Genomic DNA, 14,647 nt, shown 5'->3' with positions numbered 1-14,647 from the left:
AGAATATGGACCTCATCTTGTCCTTTTGAACACGAGCACGGAGCAGGACAAGACCCAAGAGCCCGGGCACTCAAACTCAACAGCATGAAGATAAGGGCCGAAGGAATGGGCCAACCTTCCGCCATTTTAGTAGACTTCCTACTGAAGGCTACGTAGCTACGTGGCTAACTCGCTAAACTGGCACGTTAACAGTTACAAAATCACCATCAAATTGTTCCTGCAATTTGATATCAGTCAAACGAATAAATGCTTCGGGTGTATAGTGCCATGATTCCAGACAGAACTATAAAATACAGTTTCTTTCCAACTTGCGTGAGGCATCCCAGCAGAGATTTCTCCCCTTCTTCCCAGTGCCTGGAATTCCTTCCGCTCCAATCTGAATACCCTCCCGGAGTGGCTAATGCTAGCTCACCGCGGAGCTGATTTGGTCCCACAAATACTCCACTGTTCACCAGACGACACCCGTTTCACTCCACACTTGTTTGGCTTTTCATTATATTGAACCAAATTCAATATTATCATTTCTCAACCCGACTGTTTACGATGAACTAACAATACATTTCTCTGTCTTTCTATCCCGAGAGAACAACAAAGCGCACTGACTTGATGACATAGGATATCTTACATCCCGCCCCTTTCCAGCATGTTTACAGTATTCCTATTGGTCCGTGCTTAAGCTTGTCAAACATTTGCACTGATTTGATTGGATCTCAGCCCAATATGTTTTTGTGGTAGCCTCTTCTGTACACAGCAAAAAGTTTTTCAGAACTGCTGCTGTATGAATTAGTATTTCACATTCTTGCGGATATTGGTGATCATTTCCGGTTTTGAATAGTATTATGCTGTCGGTATAGTCATGTCACTTAATTTCACATGTGTAAAAAGTGCATTTAGATTTTATTTTTATCCCTATTTTACATACCAAACGCATAAAGCCCATTTGAAATCCAGAGACATACATAAGTGAGGAATTGTAAGGATGACAGCACTTTATAAAAATACTTAAGCAAGTTGTGCCTGAGGCTACATCACGGGCTTTAATATTATCTTATTATATTAGAAGTAGTAGTAGCAATAATAATAGTAAACTTTATTTATACAACACTTTTCAAAAGGTGTGTGTGTGTGTGTGTGTGGGGGGGGGGTAAACATATCAGCACAACAATTAAATAAAGGCCAATGAAGTACAGAATATGAAATAGAATATAATGCACCACCATAAAATACGTTAAAAGAGTAACAGAAAAATAAACAAATACAATAGCTAGATCAGATTGGAACTAGAAAAAGGGCTCTTAAGAATTTATTTATCTTTAAGAAATTATTAATTTATTTTTTTTGAGTTTTGTATTATAAATTGATAATTGTACCATAAAAGTACTATTGTTATTGTCTATCTGTCGTTAAGTTCAGCAAGTGGAGCAGTGAGACCATATTTCGATGAGCAAATGTGTGTGCAGAGGAAGTAGAAAGTCTGCTTTAAGTTTCATTCATGTTGCTGGAGTCTCCACAGCTTCAGCATGACTCACCTGTGTGCTTTAATATCAACATAATGTTTTTGCCCGTTTCTCAGAGGCAACATCTTATCAAATGGCACTCAGTGAGCAAATGCTTTTCCGCATCATTTTCCTTTGAATAATAAGAAGCGCTGTGCTGTAGAAGAGAAGCCTCACCTGTTCAATATCTGATCCAATCAGCAATCACCTGGAGAATTTAATCCAGTGTTTTTTTTTTCTTTCCCATTTGCTGCCAAATACGCGGCAAATACCTGCCTCAACAGCAGGGTTTGTCTGTCTCAAATTACAAACATTCCAGGACTAAGAGGATACACCGCTCCATAAGACCTTCATCAGTCTGAGGCAAAACCACTACCGACCATGTTTCAAGAGGTCTCCCACACCGATGGACCCGCTTTCCTACTCAAGAAGAGAAAAGTGACCCGAGAGTATCATCGGACCTGCCGTCTGAGCACAGACAGTCCGCAGAGTATTCTCTATGTTCTTGGCACCTATTTGAAGGCAGACCTGTACAGGTGAGCTGAAATGCGATCATCGACACCCTGAACACAAACGCCAAGCAAAATGCATGTATGTTGTATGTTATGATGAGCAAACTTATCGGTTTCAGGTTCGCCTGTTTGCTTTAATTTACTTTTATTCTACTGCTTGCAGCCGTGGGGACATTAAGTATCCAATGGGGAAAAACTAGTGTGTGAATGCGCATGCGTGCCTTAGATACAAATATCACATTTATATTTCTGTAATATAGTGACGTGAAAAACAAAAAGTACTACAAAGCGCACATTACTATTTTTACTTTTATTGCTTTAATGAATTATTAGTAAATGTGCCAACAGTGTTTTTCTATCACGGTTCTAAATGCAAACCTTGTCCCTCAATAAACACATACAGAAGACCAAAGGCAGCGCATAAGGGATGAGTAAACAGAGACAGACCAGAGACAGAGGAGGACGAGAGATAGGTGACACGGGTGGGGGGTTGGCGGTTGGCTGACCAATGAGCGCACACAGAGGCTTAAACCTCCAGTAGCCTACCTGCAGCTTGTTGCTCACAGCTCGTCTCATCTCAGTGTGCAAGACTAGTTTGCGTCCTCGCTTCCTGATAACGGAGCAATCGGAGGGCATTCACTGTCCGTACCAGTCTGACCGCCTCGCACACTGCAGCAGGACTGCAGTCATGACTCACCCCCGGACTCTCAGAGTAGATTATGACAAAACCACAAGAGTGTTATACGTGGTCGGCTCGGAACTTAATGTGAACCTGAACAGGTAGGGTCTTGTTCAACAAGCTGTCATTACACACATACACACACACAATGATTCATCTTGACTGTAAACTATGTGTTGTTTGGGGACTTTGGGGAGTTTACTTTCTGTATGCCATTTTCTATTCTGAAGATGTTCACCTTCTCTTCTGGAAATATTGTATTGTGTTACCACAGCTGTTATGTTAGTTGTCTAGTGTGTGTGTGGGTGTGTGTGTCTCATACCTTATCTCTATTTTTATTTTAATGATATGAAGAGGTCAGTAGACAACCAGGTCAACAGCATTCAGAGCAAAAATTAATATTTGAACTATTGATTTACTTCTGAAAAAGATCCCCACTTTCATGAAACATGCACTCAGTTCCCAGTTTATCAGGCATAGCCTACCTATCTAAAAACTACTGCAGTCTAATCCAGTAGTCCTGCAACAAATCCCATCTTCATGAAGTTTATAGTTTAGTTTTTATTGAATGTCTTTTAGGGAGGTGTCGACTCAACTTTATGTCATTTTGGCTGCTGGACCCCATTTATATCTACAAGGGTAGACTAAATATTAGACACACCTCTCAGGATAATGTAAAACAGCACTATAAACTACATCCTCCAAAATGATCATAAAGTTTTATCAACACTTCTCTAAAATAGCATTCATAGCGGTTGTACGTGTACCTAATAAATTGGCAACTAAGCGTATAAGAATTCCATTGTTAACTCACATCAGCTGAGCTGCGGGGAGGATGGCAGATCTCATTGTCTTTTGTTTTGTACAGTGGAGAGAATCAACAATCCTCCGCTGTTGCTGTCAAACAGGAGAGACTTTGTTGCCCAAGAGAAATGTAACCTATACTTTCTGCCAAATGCCAGCCATCACAACACAACAGACTGAGGCTAGATTACTAACAGGGCAGCGTGGGAGAGTGGCCCCCCTGGCTCAGAGGGCTTTTTGGAATATCCAAAAATAAAAAGTGATATCGTTTGAAAGGACACCCATTGTAGAGGCCCTGTCACATAAAGGGCCCTTGTTTTGAGATCTTTTGATCCTTGCTCTATGCAAAAATGCATTCAAAGTTCCGCTGAAGTTGATAAGAGGCTTCAGCAGTTCAAGTTAATAAAATCAAGTGGATCTCTTCCAAAGTTATACCTTTCAGTGTACATGCGATTATTGTTCATTAAGACTTTAAAAAGCATTGACCAGAGACTGTATGTCTGTGGTGTGGACCGCTCCTTTAACGCCACTATAAGTTCAGTTGACTGTGCCTATTTCTAAACAAATTTGTGGTAATGACATTACTGACATTAAAATAGCTGACACATGGAAAACCTGAGATCAAGCGGTAGTATAGTGTTGGTCCTTTAGGCAGAATACGGACATGTCTTCACCTGAGACTCATACCACGATAGCTGCTGATCCTGTAATAGGGTACATTGTGGTCTGGAGGCGTCTTATCAGTTCAATCCGATTCTGCAAGTGGTGCGTGGGGAAACGTTTACCACGCTCTTCTAGCTCTTTATTCTGCCACTTTTAACATCTGCAGAGTCTCTATTTGCAACTTACATCATCCTAATTTATTATTTTAATAAAACCAACAGTATGCGTTTGAATCACTTTTCTTGCTTTGCTCTTTGCTGTCTTCCAAGCAATAAAGAATATAGACTGGCTAACTTCACCGTGACCACAGCTGCTACTTTGGTTCGCCACCTGTCACGAAATATGAGCTTGTGTCTCGCCTGCATACGCCAATGCTCTTCCTCACATGTATATAAACATAAATATGTGCTCTTACTATGTGTTTGATAAAATATGCCTGTGTTGTGTAAACACAGCCCTAACATGCAAAAACATGCCGTTTCTCTTCTCCTCAAGGGGTGCCCCACCCAACTCCAAGTTCTTCTCTGTGAAGAGCTCTTTCAATGTTCAGTACAGCATCAGCCCCCCGCCCCAGGAGACGTCCCTCCTCTCTCACATCCCTCTCAATGGAAACTCAGTACTACTCATCAGCATGAGCCGTGCCAGTCAATATGAAAATGATAGCAAGGTAAAGTAGAAAGGAAGGGCATGACACTGATGTCACAAGTCATATTTCTGGATTTCAATATGTGCCGTGGTATGGGACGTGAACAGCTCCAGGAACTGTTTGCTTAGTTTAGTTCAGTTTTATTGGTATTTAGATGAAGTTATTATTGATTGACGAGCGTTAAGCAATTTCCCCGAAACAGTGTGTCAATATTTTTAGAACAATTTAACAATATTTGCGTTTCAGATATTGAATGGTAATTAGTTTCAGAGCCTGAAACCAAACCCCTCAAACGAAAATTTGTGACTTCTAAACTGAATTGTCTTCTATCATTGGAGGAATTTTATTCTTTAGTCCTGAGACTAAAGACTTGAGTCTTTGTACTTTTACGTGATGAATGATTTATCACTTTTCAAATAACCAGAGGAGATATTCCACACTGAACTAAGCTCAAGAGGCTTTTGCTTTGCAATGTACAGTCCAACTCATCATTTTCATTTATGGTTTCTTTAAGATTTCACTATTATCAAATGTAATTCTGTACATATAAATAACTATAAGTACTTTTGTTTTTATAAGCTGTCTGTCTGGTACTATGCGGAGAATAAACAGGTCTTGGGGAGAGCACTCCTGCACCTGACAGCTGTTGGTAAGTTAAAGCGCTATATTTGGATACCCAGTTGATTCACATACACAGAAATTGTGATATAAAAATGTATATAAACAGTCTTTTGAAAACAAAAGCTGTGATGTGAACGACTATCTGGAATATTTTGGCCATGCAAAGACACTCTGTGATGAACAAAATGTGTCTGTCACGCAGAGATCTCTCTGGATGTAGATGCTGACAGAGACGGTGTTGTGGAGAAAAACAACCCTAATAAGGTGAGCTCAGATGTGTCAGTTTTAGATGGCGGTGCATGACACATAATGAAGGAGATATTTTCTCTTCTTTTCACTCTCTGATAAACAATAACATGCCAAGTGTAACAAACTGAATAGGATTCCATTTATGAAATAAACAGCGCTGCATACTAATAATGTTAAAGTGTTCCTGCTTGCTATTCAGATTTTTTTACTTGTCAACTATACATTTCTCTGTACAAGCGTGACGAGGCCATTACACGTTCGCCTCACCACATTGTTGCGAAACGTTTTGTTCCTTTTATTTGGATTTTCCAGCAATCTGTGAATCAAACTCATTCACGTCTGTTTTGTTGAAAACCTGTTAGGGATCCTGGAAATGGGGTCCTAACGAGCATGGGGCCATCCTATTGGTCAACTGTGACTCAGAGCGAAGCTACTGGAAGAAACCAGACAGCGAGCAGAACTACATCTCCAAAGTGTCGGGTAAAATAGTACAGCTTCTCGTTCACCGCTGAATTCTCTCTTCCATCTTTTTTTCAGTTTTTTCATAACTGTTGTCTGGATTCAAAGGCCACTGATATTTGCTTTTGCAAAGTCAGCAGATTGAAATGTTGACATGGTAAATCAGTTTGATAAAACCACAAATCTAGAGACCTCTGTGTGAGTTTAGAGGGCGGGTTGATAGGCATCTCAAATGACTTTACACTAGGCAAGCCAGTAGAGCTGAAATTTGATAGTAAAAACTGGTGTTGTTCATTGTGTGTGTGCGTCCCTCCAGTTATCATGAAAATTACCCCACATTCACAGTAGTGTTTAGCTTCAGAGTTAAAATCACACAAGGACATTTACGTCATCTATCAGTTACATGTGCATTTCAAATCTATGGGATCTAGGGTTGAACGACACACCTGAACAACATGAACTCTTTGTGGGTGTACAGATCTGAAGGACATGTCTGTCATGGTGCTGCGGACCAGCGGCCCTGCCAAGCTCCCAGGGGGCTACAAGCTCGCCATGCACATCTCTCAGGGAGACGCAGAGAGTGTCAGAGTCTTCAAGTCCAGGTCCTCTGAAGTGGTGAATAATACCCTGCGTGAGTAAAGATGAGGGGGGAGAAAGCCCCAGAACAGATGATGTAATGTGCATGTAATTCTGCTGGCTAGTTAAAGTACTGCACTGTTTTGATCTGTTATCTTTAAACCATTTTTACTGAAGTTATTCTTCCTTTTTTCCAATTAAGTGCCTCCGTATTTGTTGTTGTTCTTACTGCAGCAGATAAACTCCTTTACAACTACTTTGTGAAGAACTATCCACTGGTCCTGAATAGTGAGGTCTTGTCTCAGGAAGTGCCTTACCTCGGAGGCGCAGCAGAGATGAACTTTTATGTGGAGGGCCTCAGGTTTCCTGACAAAGATTTCGATGGACTCATCAGCATCAACCTCAGTCTGTTGGAGCCCATCTGTGCAGTAAGATCTGCAGCATGACATCCACAATTTTACAATCATTATCTCCAGCCATGAGTTCCTCATGTTGTTAAATTGCATTTATACATCTATATTTTATGTAAAACTGTACGACAGTATAGTTACATAAATAAATTTAACTCAAGGTCCACTTAACAGTTTTTTCAGAGCTTTCAACTGCATCTCACAGTCTTCCTGAAAGCTCCCAACAAAGCTAATAGGTCGACCTTGAGATATGATTTTTTAAAAATTGAAATGAAGTAAATTTGCTTGTCAGGTTGGGATAAAAAATTTCTTATTTTAGATTTACTTGTGAATTTATTTGGTCACATTACATTACAAACATACGTGAAGAGGAGCATAGCTGGCAGTACTCAGCAGCCTCTCCCATGTTTCGACAGGGTCTCCCGGAGACGCCTATTTACACAGACAAAGTCGTGTTCAGAGTGGCACCGTGGATCATGACACCAAACACCCTGCAGCCTGTAGAGGTGTTCATCTGCAGGTAAGAGCAGACTGATGAATAATAAAAATGATGGTGACAATAGATGCAATATATGTGCAAGAGGATGTTACAGTGTTACACACACCCCTTAATGCATACTACCAAGAAAAGTATTACACAAGTAAATGATGATTCACAGCTCCATCTTTTTTTCTTTTTGTGGTTTTACGTGTCATTTTTATTTTTTATTTTATTTTACCCAAAATGATTTGGATTTGGATGTTGATAATGATGTTGGTTATTGGTAGAATTTGAAGAACAAACAGCCAGATGAATTTGCATTTTGAAATGACAAGAAGATTTAAAAAAATATTGCTTGATGAAAAACTTCCTCTCTGCCTGTGTTTCACTTCTCAGCACAGCTGATAACTACCAGTTCCTTAAAGGAATGAAGAACCTTGTTGCAAAGAGCGGGTACAAGCTGAAGATTTGCCATGAGTACATGAACAGAGGAGACCGCTGGATGCAGGTAATAACACTAAATGTGTCACACTTTCATTTAGATTTCAGATTCACCTGTCATGAGAAATAATGTATTTGTTTGCATCTCATTCTCACACGTTGTTATTTAAAACCTCTGATAAGATCTAAAATATAAGGACAGCAGAAATATAACTCATATCATCTATTTTTCAGGATGAGCTGGAGTTTGGCTACATCGACTCTCCTCATCACCGGTTTCCTGTTGTTCTGGATTCCCCTCGAGATGGAAAACTCCTGGATTTTCCATATAATGAGCTACTGGTGACAGACAGACTCAAATGTCCCCTGAAATGAATTGTTTGGAGATACAAAATGCTTTTGGAAATGGTTCTGATAGTGGCATGATTGTGTGTGTCATCCTAGAGTTTGACACTAGAAGGCTGTTTTGTTCATATTTATCTGCTGAAGGGGGAAAGGCATGTATGTTTGAGCTGGATTTTATGAATACCAGTTTGGAAACCAGTTGTGGTTCAGTATGCAAATTACACAAGTGTGATGTGGGAACTTGACTCCTCCGGTTCACATACACTGAAAAACATACTTTTCAGTGAAGGAGGAGACATCTTGCATCCAACAGTTAAACTTCATAGAGATTCATAGATTCTGGATTTCGATTAGGGAGATAGAATAGATGCAATTTTGAGCATTTTAACTTTGATTTTGTGAAAAAAAAAAAAAGCCCACACAAACTATTGTTCAAAGCAGAGCAGCAGTCTGTCTTTAACCACCTTCATGTCCCCAAGGGCCCCGACTTTGGCTACGTGACGAGGGTGGCGCGGAGAAAAGATGTGAGCAGTCTGGACTCATTCGGTAATCTGGAGGTTAGTCCTCCCGTCACTGCGAATGGAAAAGACTACCCCCTGGGCAGAATCCTCATCGGAGTGGCCTTCCCTACGTGAGTTTGCAACAGATCCAGAGATGATTCCCCTGACTCATAAAGAATATGAATAATTTGTGTATGAGCAGCTCTTCACGTGATTAATACATCCAGTTCATTGTTGTGGGGCAGCACAGAACACGTGGCAGGAGATTTGTGAACATACTTGCGTCTCTCTCGTTCTTTAAGGGCAACTAAAGGACGGAACATGACCAAAGTTGTTCAAGACTTCTTGTGGGCTCAGAAGGTACAGGAGCCCATCGCCTTATTTTCTGACTGGCTCCTTGTCGGCCACATAGATGAATTCATGACTTTTGTTCCTGCACCTGACAGAAAGGTAATATTCCCTTTTAAACAGAAACCACTTCAATCTACTGAACTGAAAAATAGTTAGAAGACAGGAAGCCGCTACCTGTTACTGGGTGATACTGACTTGCTGTGACGTACATTATGGGATTGTATAAGCTCTCAGGATATGAGACAGCCAATGTTATCTTTGTCTCTTGTGTTGCTGTGCACAGGGCTTCCGGCTGCTGCTGGCCAGCCCAGACGCAGCCTACAAACTATTCAGAGGCTTACAGAACGATGGACACGGACAAGCCAAACTGTTTGAGGGTAGGCCTGTCAGTATATATGTGTGTGGAAAATCTGCTGTACAATGTGCGTCTTAGCAATGAACAAAGTTATCATACACTCCTTAACACTCACTCTGTTTAACACTTCCAAAAAGATCTGAAAGATGAAGAACCAATCACAGTGGATGAGATACTTAATGACGGCAGTCTCCAAGATGAAAATAACTATGTGCAGGTGAGTGGGATGGTATGGTTAGACTCAAGCCCAGAAAGAATGATGAAACACTAGTTCAACCTGTGAAAATCCAAACATAAAATGTGGCTTCCTGCTGGGGATGTACTGTAATCTGCGCCGTGTGGCCAAATGTGGACAGCCTGAATATCTCAGTCCAAAACTGCAGGCGTTGATATGCTGCTATAACAGCCCCCACTGTATGAGAAGGCTTTCCACTGGATTTTGGGAACCTGGCTGCAGGGATTTGCTCCCTTTCAGCCACAAGAGCATTAGTGAGAGCTGGTACTGATGTTGGGCGATAAGGTCTGGCACACTGTCAGCATTTGAGCTCCACCAAACTTGACAGTTGGCACCTTGCGTGCAGGCATCCAGCCAAACTACAATTCATGTAGCAGAACACCAGGAAGTGAAGAAGGATTCATCACTTCAGCTCTTGAGTCGAATGGAGATGTGCTTTACACCACCCCAGCCGACATTTGGCATTGCTGATCATAGTCTTGTGTGCTGCCGCTTGGCCACTTGAGTTAAATCTCCTGATGAACGGCTCTTGTGCCGACGTTGCTTCCAGAGGCAGTTTGTCTTCTCTCACTACCAAGTTCCAAACAATCTTTACACACTGTGCTTCAGCACTCGGCGGCCCTGTTCTATGATGTTGTAAAGCCTGCTGCTACACAATGAGCTGTTTTTGCTCCTACATGTTTGCACTTCACTATAACTTATAATTGACTGGCTGAGTTTGAAAGTTACTGAGCTCTTCATGTTTGTCAATGGAGATTGCATGTCTGTATGCGTGACTTTATGGACCTTTTAGCAATGGGTGTGTCTGAAGCAGCTAAACCCACTAATTAGCAGGAGTGTCCACATAGTGTGCTTTTTGTTTGCACCAAAAGTAGCCCAAACAAAGATTATCTTGAGACATACTGGTACATTGTTTGGTGTATCGTTTGTTTTGTTTGTACTGTTTGTTTTGTTTTTATTGCTTGTTTTTGAGAGTTGCTATAATAGACAAACCAAGGTTACAGAATGCAATGAGCAAACATGAGTTTTAAAAACTTTATAGTGTATATTGTCCAGATGTCTGTATGTCTTTTTTTTACCGCCTGCACCCTCCCAGAGCTGCATCGACTGGAATAGGGACGTACTGAAGATCGAGCTGGGCCTTGATGATGAGGACATCATCGACCTGCCAATACTCTTCAAGTTAGTGGTGGATGTGGAGGAGTACAGAGCAGTGGCTTACTACCCTGACATGGTGTGTTCAGACATCTGTGATTTTGTTCAAATTTAAAAGGCATTAAAGCACTCATCAGTTAGATATAAGATATAAGTAAATCTAGAAGCTGATGGCACAAGTGTGAGTCTCATCACTTCTGTTTCCAGGTGAACATGATTGTCTTGGGGAAAAACCTCGGCATCCCGAAGCCCTTTGGCCCCAAGCTGAATGGACGCTGTGCCCTGGAGGCTGAGATGTGCTCCCTGATGGAGGGCCTGGACCTCAGCTGCACATTCATCAACGACTTCGCCTCCTACCACAAACTGCTGGGAGAGGTGCACTGTGGCTCCAACGTCCGCAGGGAACCGTTTGACGTCAGGTGGTGGAACATGGAGATGTGAACGGAGATGCGTTAGAGAGGCAGAAAGAGGGGTTGCTTTCAAAATAATAGGTCAAGACAACAATAGCACATTGAGTAAGCTTTAGGTTGTCTTGCATTATCTCTATGTCTTAAAATCATAAAACGCTTAATTGTCTTATCAGTCATTTTAGAATATGCGCCAGGTTGTTTTTTTCATATATGCCTCACTTTCATACCAAAATACTGACAGTAAACATCAACTTTTATGTGGGAAGAATTACCCCGGGGCTTATGATCTATTGTATGCATCTTCATCTTTATTAAACATTTTTGTTGGCTTTATTTACAAAAAGCAATATTTACAAACAAATCTTTTGAACAAGGGCTTAAGCAGACTGTTGACAATAACAGAAAATACAATCATTTTGAATCGAGCACATAGAAGATTCACTCCCAATCTTGTTGTGGTTTGGACCGGCCGTTGGCATACAGTGCAAGCACAGTTAGATGAATGGTACCACATAATGATGTGCTATAATAATACAGAGCCACAAGAGGGCGTACTTCGTCTACTCAAGCATCTCCAAAGTCCAGAGGAAAACCATTTCAAGTCTACATAAATCAATTTAAAAGGCAGTAATACACAAATGTGTAATTATTACAGAAAATGCCTCTTTTTCTATGCCATATTTCCGTAGAGTCAAATGCAAAATGTTACTCTTTTCTGAGTGATTTGTAGCTATAAACGGCTTGATGAATATAGTATGTAGGCTGTTTTGCATTTGGTCCAGTGTCTTAACTCTTTTGTACTTTCACAAACTGTAAATGCTGTCATTAATTCACTACAGACAATAAATCTCATGTTCGCTTCTGTCACTGAAATAAAACAACTCCATGTATCAGTTCTTTCCTTCATAACAAACTGAAGACAGGAAAAAGCTTCTCCGCTCAGGAGAGTTTACTGTGGTCTGGAGTCAACACAGTATCACCATTCATTGGAGCAGATATGTATCAATAAATACATATCTGTCTAGTTTTACATTCAAGCCAGATGGCAACGCAGTGCCTTTAAATATGACCCTCCATCAAAGCAGCTCCCGCGGCACAATCATTAGAAAGGCAACTTCAAGACGAGTCACAGTGTAATTCTTATTCAGCAACAAATCAGGTTTTTCAGAAGGTCAGTATTTTGAAATAACTCTGAAAATGTAGTGCTTAGGTCACGTACATATATTACACTTTACAAATAAAGTAGGAAACTGTGGCATTTGGCTCTCTATCAGCAATGTGCACTGCATCTGGAGATGTCGGCTGGTTTTCAATAAAACACAAATCACAGGGACAACACCTCTATGTCAAGCATGGCACCAGTGTACAGAGGAGAGGATTTTTGGCAAGCAGATTTACACCATGCACAGTACCGTTGTATAGACACACCTGTACACAGACATCAAATCAACAAGTGGCGAGTGACAAAAAGTATTTGGAGACAAAGGTCTAAACAGCAGTACCTGGATTGAGGGTGCATGTTGCTGGTTGGGGCACTACAGTAATTACGCTTTTTATTCTGATTATATAGCATCAATAGAATCTACAGTTATGTCAAAATATTTCTTTTTTTTTTCTCTACAGACTTACCGTGGTACAATTAAATTTCGAATTTAAGAATTGCAGATTGGAGGAAGGTGACTGGTGCTATTAGAGCCACCAACAACAGCATCACAGAGGTACCCTCCATCAAAAACAGGACAGATTTACTGAAGCTGTCGTCAAACATGACAAATATCCACTGCAGAATACCCAGAAGAAGAAGAATAGATCATCAACAAAACACAAAAAGTGGCCTGACAGAGAGCCACGCACACACACCCGGTACATCAAAGTTTAACCCATGTACAATATCACAGTGGGATGTGAGGTTGACATTAAAAAAACATTTTCCTCTCTAGTGCAACTCTCCCCTCTACAGACCCACTGCTTCACAAGCTAAACAAACACCAGTTGTTTGATCGGTCTCCATTTCTGTCACCACTCTTTCACAAGATTAAACCCCCGTTTGAATCCTTATCTGTAGTGTTTACAGTAAGAATCAGGTTTCAGAGCTTACTGGCCTGAAGAATGAGCAGGCGGCCTGACTTATTCTGCTAAGCCAGCTGTCAGGTGACAGTCAGTACTGATGCTGCATGGGTGTGGAGGTTTCCTTTGCCTTGAGCACTCAAGGAGAGTTCCACATGGAACTGAATGAGGGCGATAGGTAGGTACATGTCCCTGGAGCTGGGTGTCTGTCATGACAGGCAGCAGATCCACGGCAAACATGCGAAAGAAGATCTGTCAGTCTCTTGATTTGGCTTCTAACTCTGCTCCTCTTCTGCGTCAGTGGTGGAGTTCACGTGCCCTTGGCTTGTTTTTGGCAAAAGATGCCTCTTATGGGAATGCTGAGACAAAAGGAGAGATGGAGAAGCAGGTTTTATGAGGGGTTAAAATGTGAGAGGAAAGTACGAAAACAAATGATGGAAAAGGAAAGAAATCTTTACAGTCATACAGTCATTAGGAGCCCCAACGAACCTGAAAATGGACGTTGATGTAGAGATCAGAGGAGTGTGGCTAACAGTTCTGCAAACAGACATGAAGAGATGACGGCACAGTTAATATCAACAAATACAACAACAGAAGACCTGCAACAATACAAAACATCATCTAGCGCCATCATCAGGTCAAAAGTTTAACTTGTCCAATACTTTGATTTATGACCAAATAGCTGCAAAACTGATGACATTCCCATCATCCTCAGCTGTAGTTTGTGTTACATTTCGTGTTGTGTTTAGTGCTAATTACTATATGTTAGCATGCTAACATACTAAACTATGATGTTAAACATTATACCTGCTAAACATCAGCATGTTAGCATTGTCATCGTAAGTACGTTAGCATGGTGACGTTTTATTTAGCTGAAAGCACTGCTGTGCCTGAGTACAGCCTCACAGAGCCGCTGGCATGGCTGTAGACTATTGCTGACGTACTGTTTAGTCTATAAAATGTCAAAAATAGTAAAGAAATGATGCATCACAATTTCCCAGAACTCAGTGACATCTTCAAAACCCAAAGACATCACAGAAAAAAAGAAGCAAATTTTCACATTTGAGTTGGAAGTAGTGACTATTTGGTCTTTCTTCTCAATAAATGACATGACAATTAATCAGAGGGAAGATTATTTCCAGTGACTTTGTAAAACATGGAGTAAAACCATCTGCTAATGACTGCTGACAAG

General features: G+C 40.9%; 2 protein-coding genes across 3 annotated transcripts in view; one reads left to right on the top strand and one right to left on the bottom strand.

Moving 5' to 3' along the window:
- Positions 1 to 1,877: 1,877 nt before the first annotated feature.
- padi2 (peptidyl arginine deiminase, type II) lies at positions 1,878 to 12,278 on the top strand. Of its 2 annotated transcripts, none has more exons than XM_070902585.1 (16): positions 1,878 to 2,032; positions 4,650 to 4,821; positions 5,380 to 5,449; positions 5,624 to 5,685; positions 6,033 to 6,150; positions 6,608 to 6,760; positions 6,940 to 7,133; positions 7,532 to 7,635; positions 7,993 to 8,104; positions 8,272 to 8,379; positions 8,862 to 9,013; positions 9,185 to 9,332; positions 9,517 to 9,610; positions 9,726 to 9,805; positions 10,920 to 11,057; positions 11,186 to 12,278. In XM_070902585.1, the coding sequence occupies exons 1-16, from the start codon at positions 1,878 to 1,880 to the stop codon at positions 11,417 to 11,419; spliced, it is 2,094 nt and encodes a 697-aa protein (XP_070758686.1). In that variant the 3' UTR covers positions 11,420 to 12,278. The 2 variants fall into 2 exon arrangements, with proteins under 2 accessions (XP_070758686.1, XP_070758688.1); XM_070902587.1 differs by lacking the exon at positions 1,878 to 2,032 and adding an exon at positions 2,590 to 2,788.
- Positions 11,675 to 14,647, bottom strand: part of rap1gapb (RAP1 GTPase activating protein b) — a 52,676-nt gene continuing 49,703 nt past the window's right edge. The window contains exon 25 of the mRNA XM_070902584.1: positions 11,675 to 13,814. Coding sequence (XP_070758685.1) covers positions 13,731 to 13,814 — 84 coding nt within the window. The 3' untranslated portion in view covers positions 11,675 to 13,730. The remainder of the gene's footprint in view (positions 13,815 to 14,647) is intronic.

This window comes from Enoplosus armatus, chromosome 3, assembly GCF_043641665.1.
Source record: "Enoplosus armatus isolate fEnoArm2 chromosome 3, fEnoArm2.hap1, whole genome shotgun sequence".
NCBI lineage: Eukaryota > Metazoa > Chordata > Actinopteri > Centrarchiformes > Enoplosidae > Enoplosus > Enoplosus armatus.
This window is presented reverse-complemented; position numbering and strand designations above follow the sequence as displayed.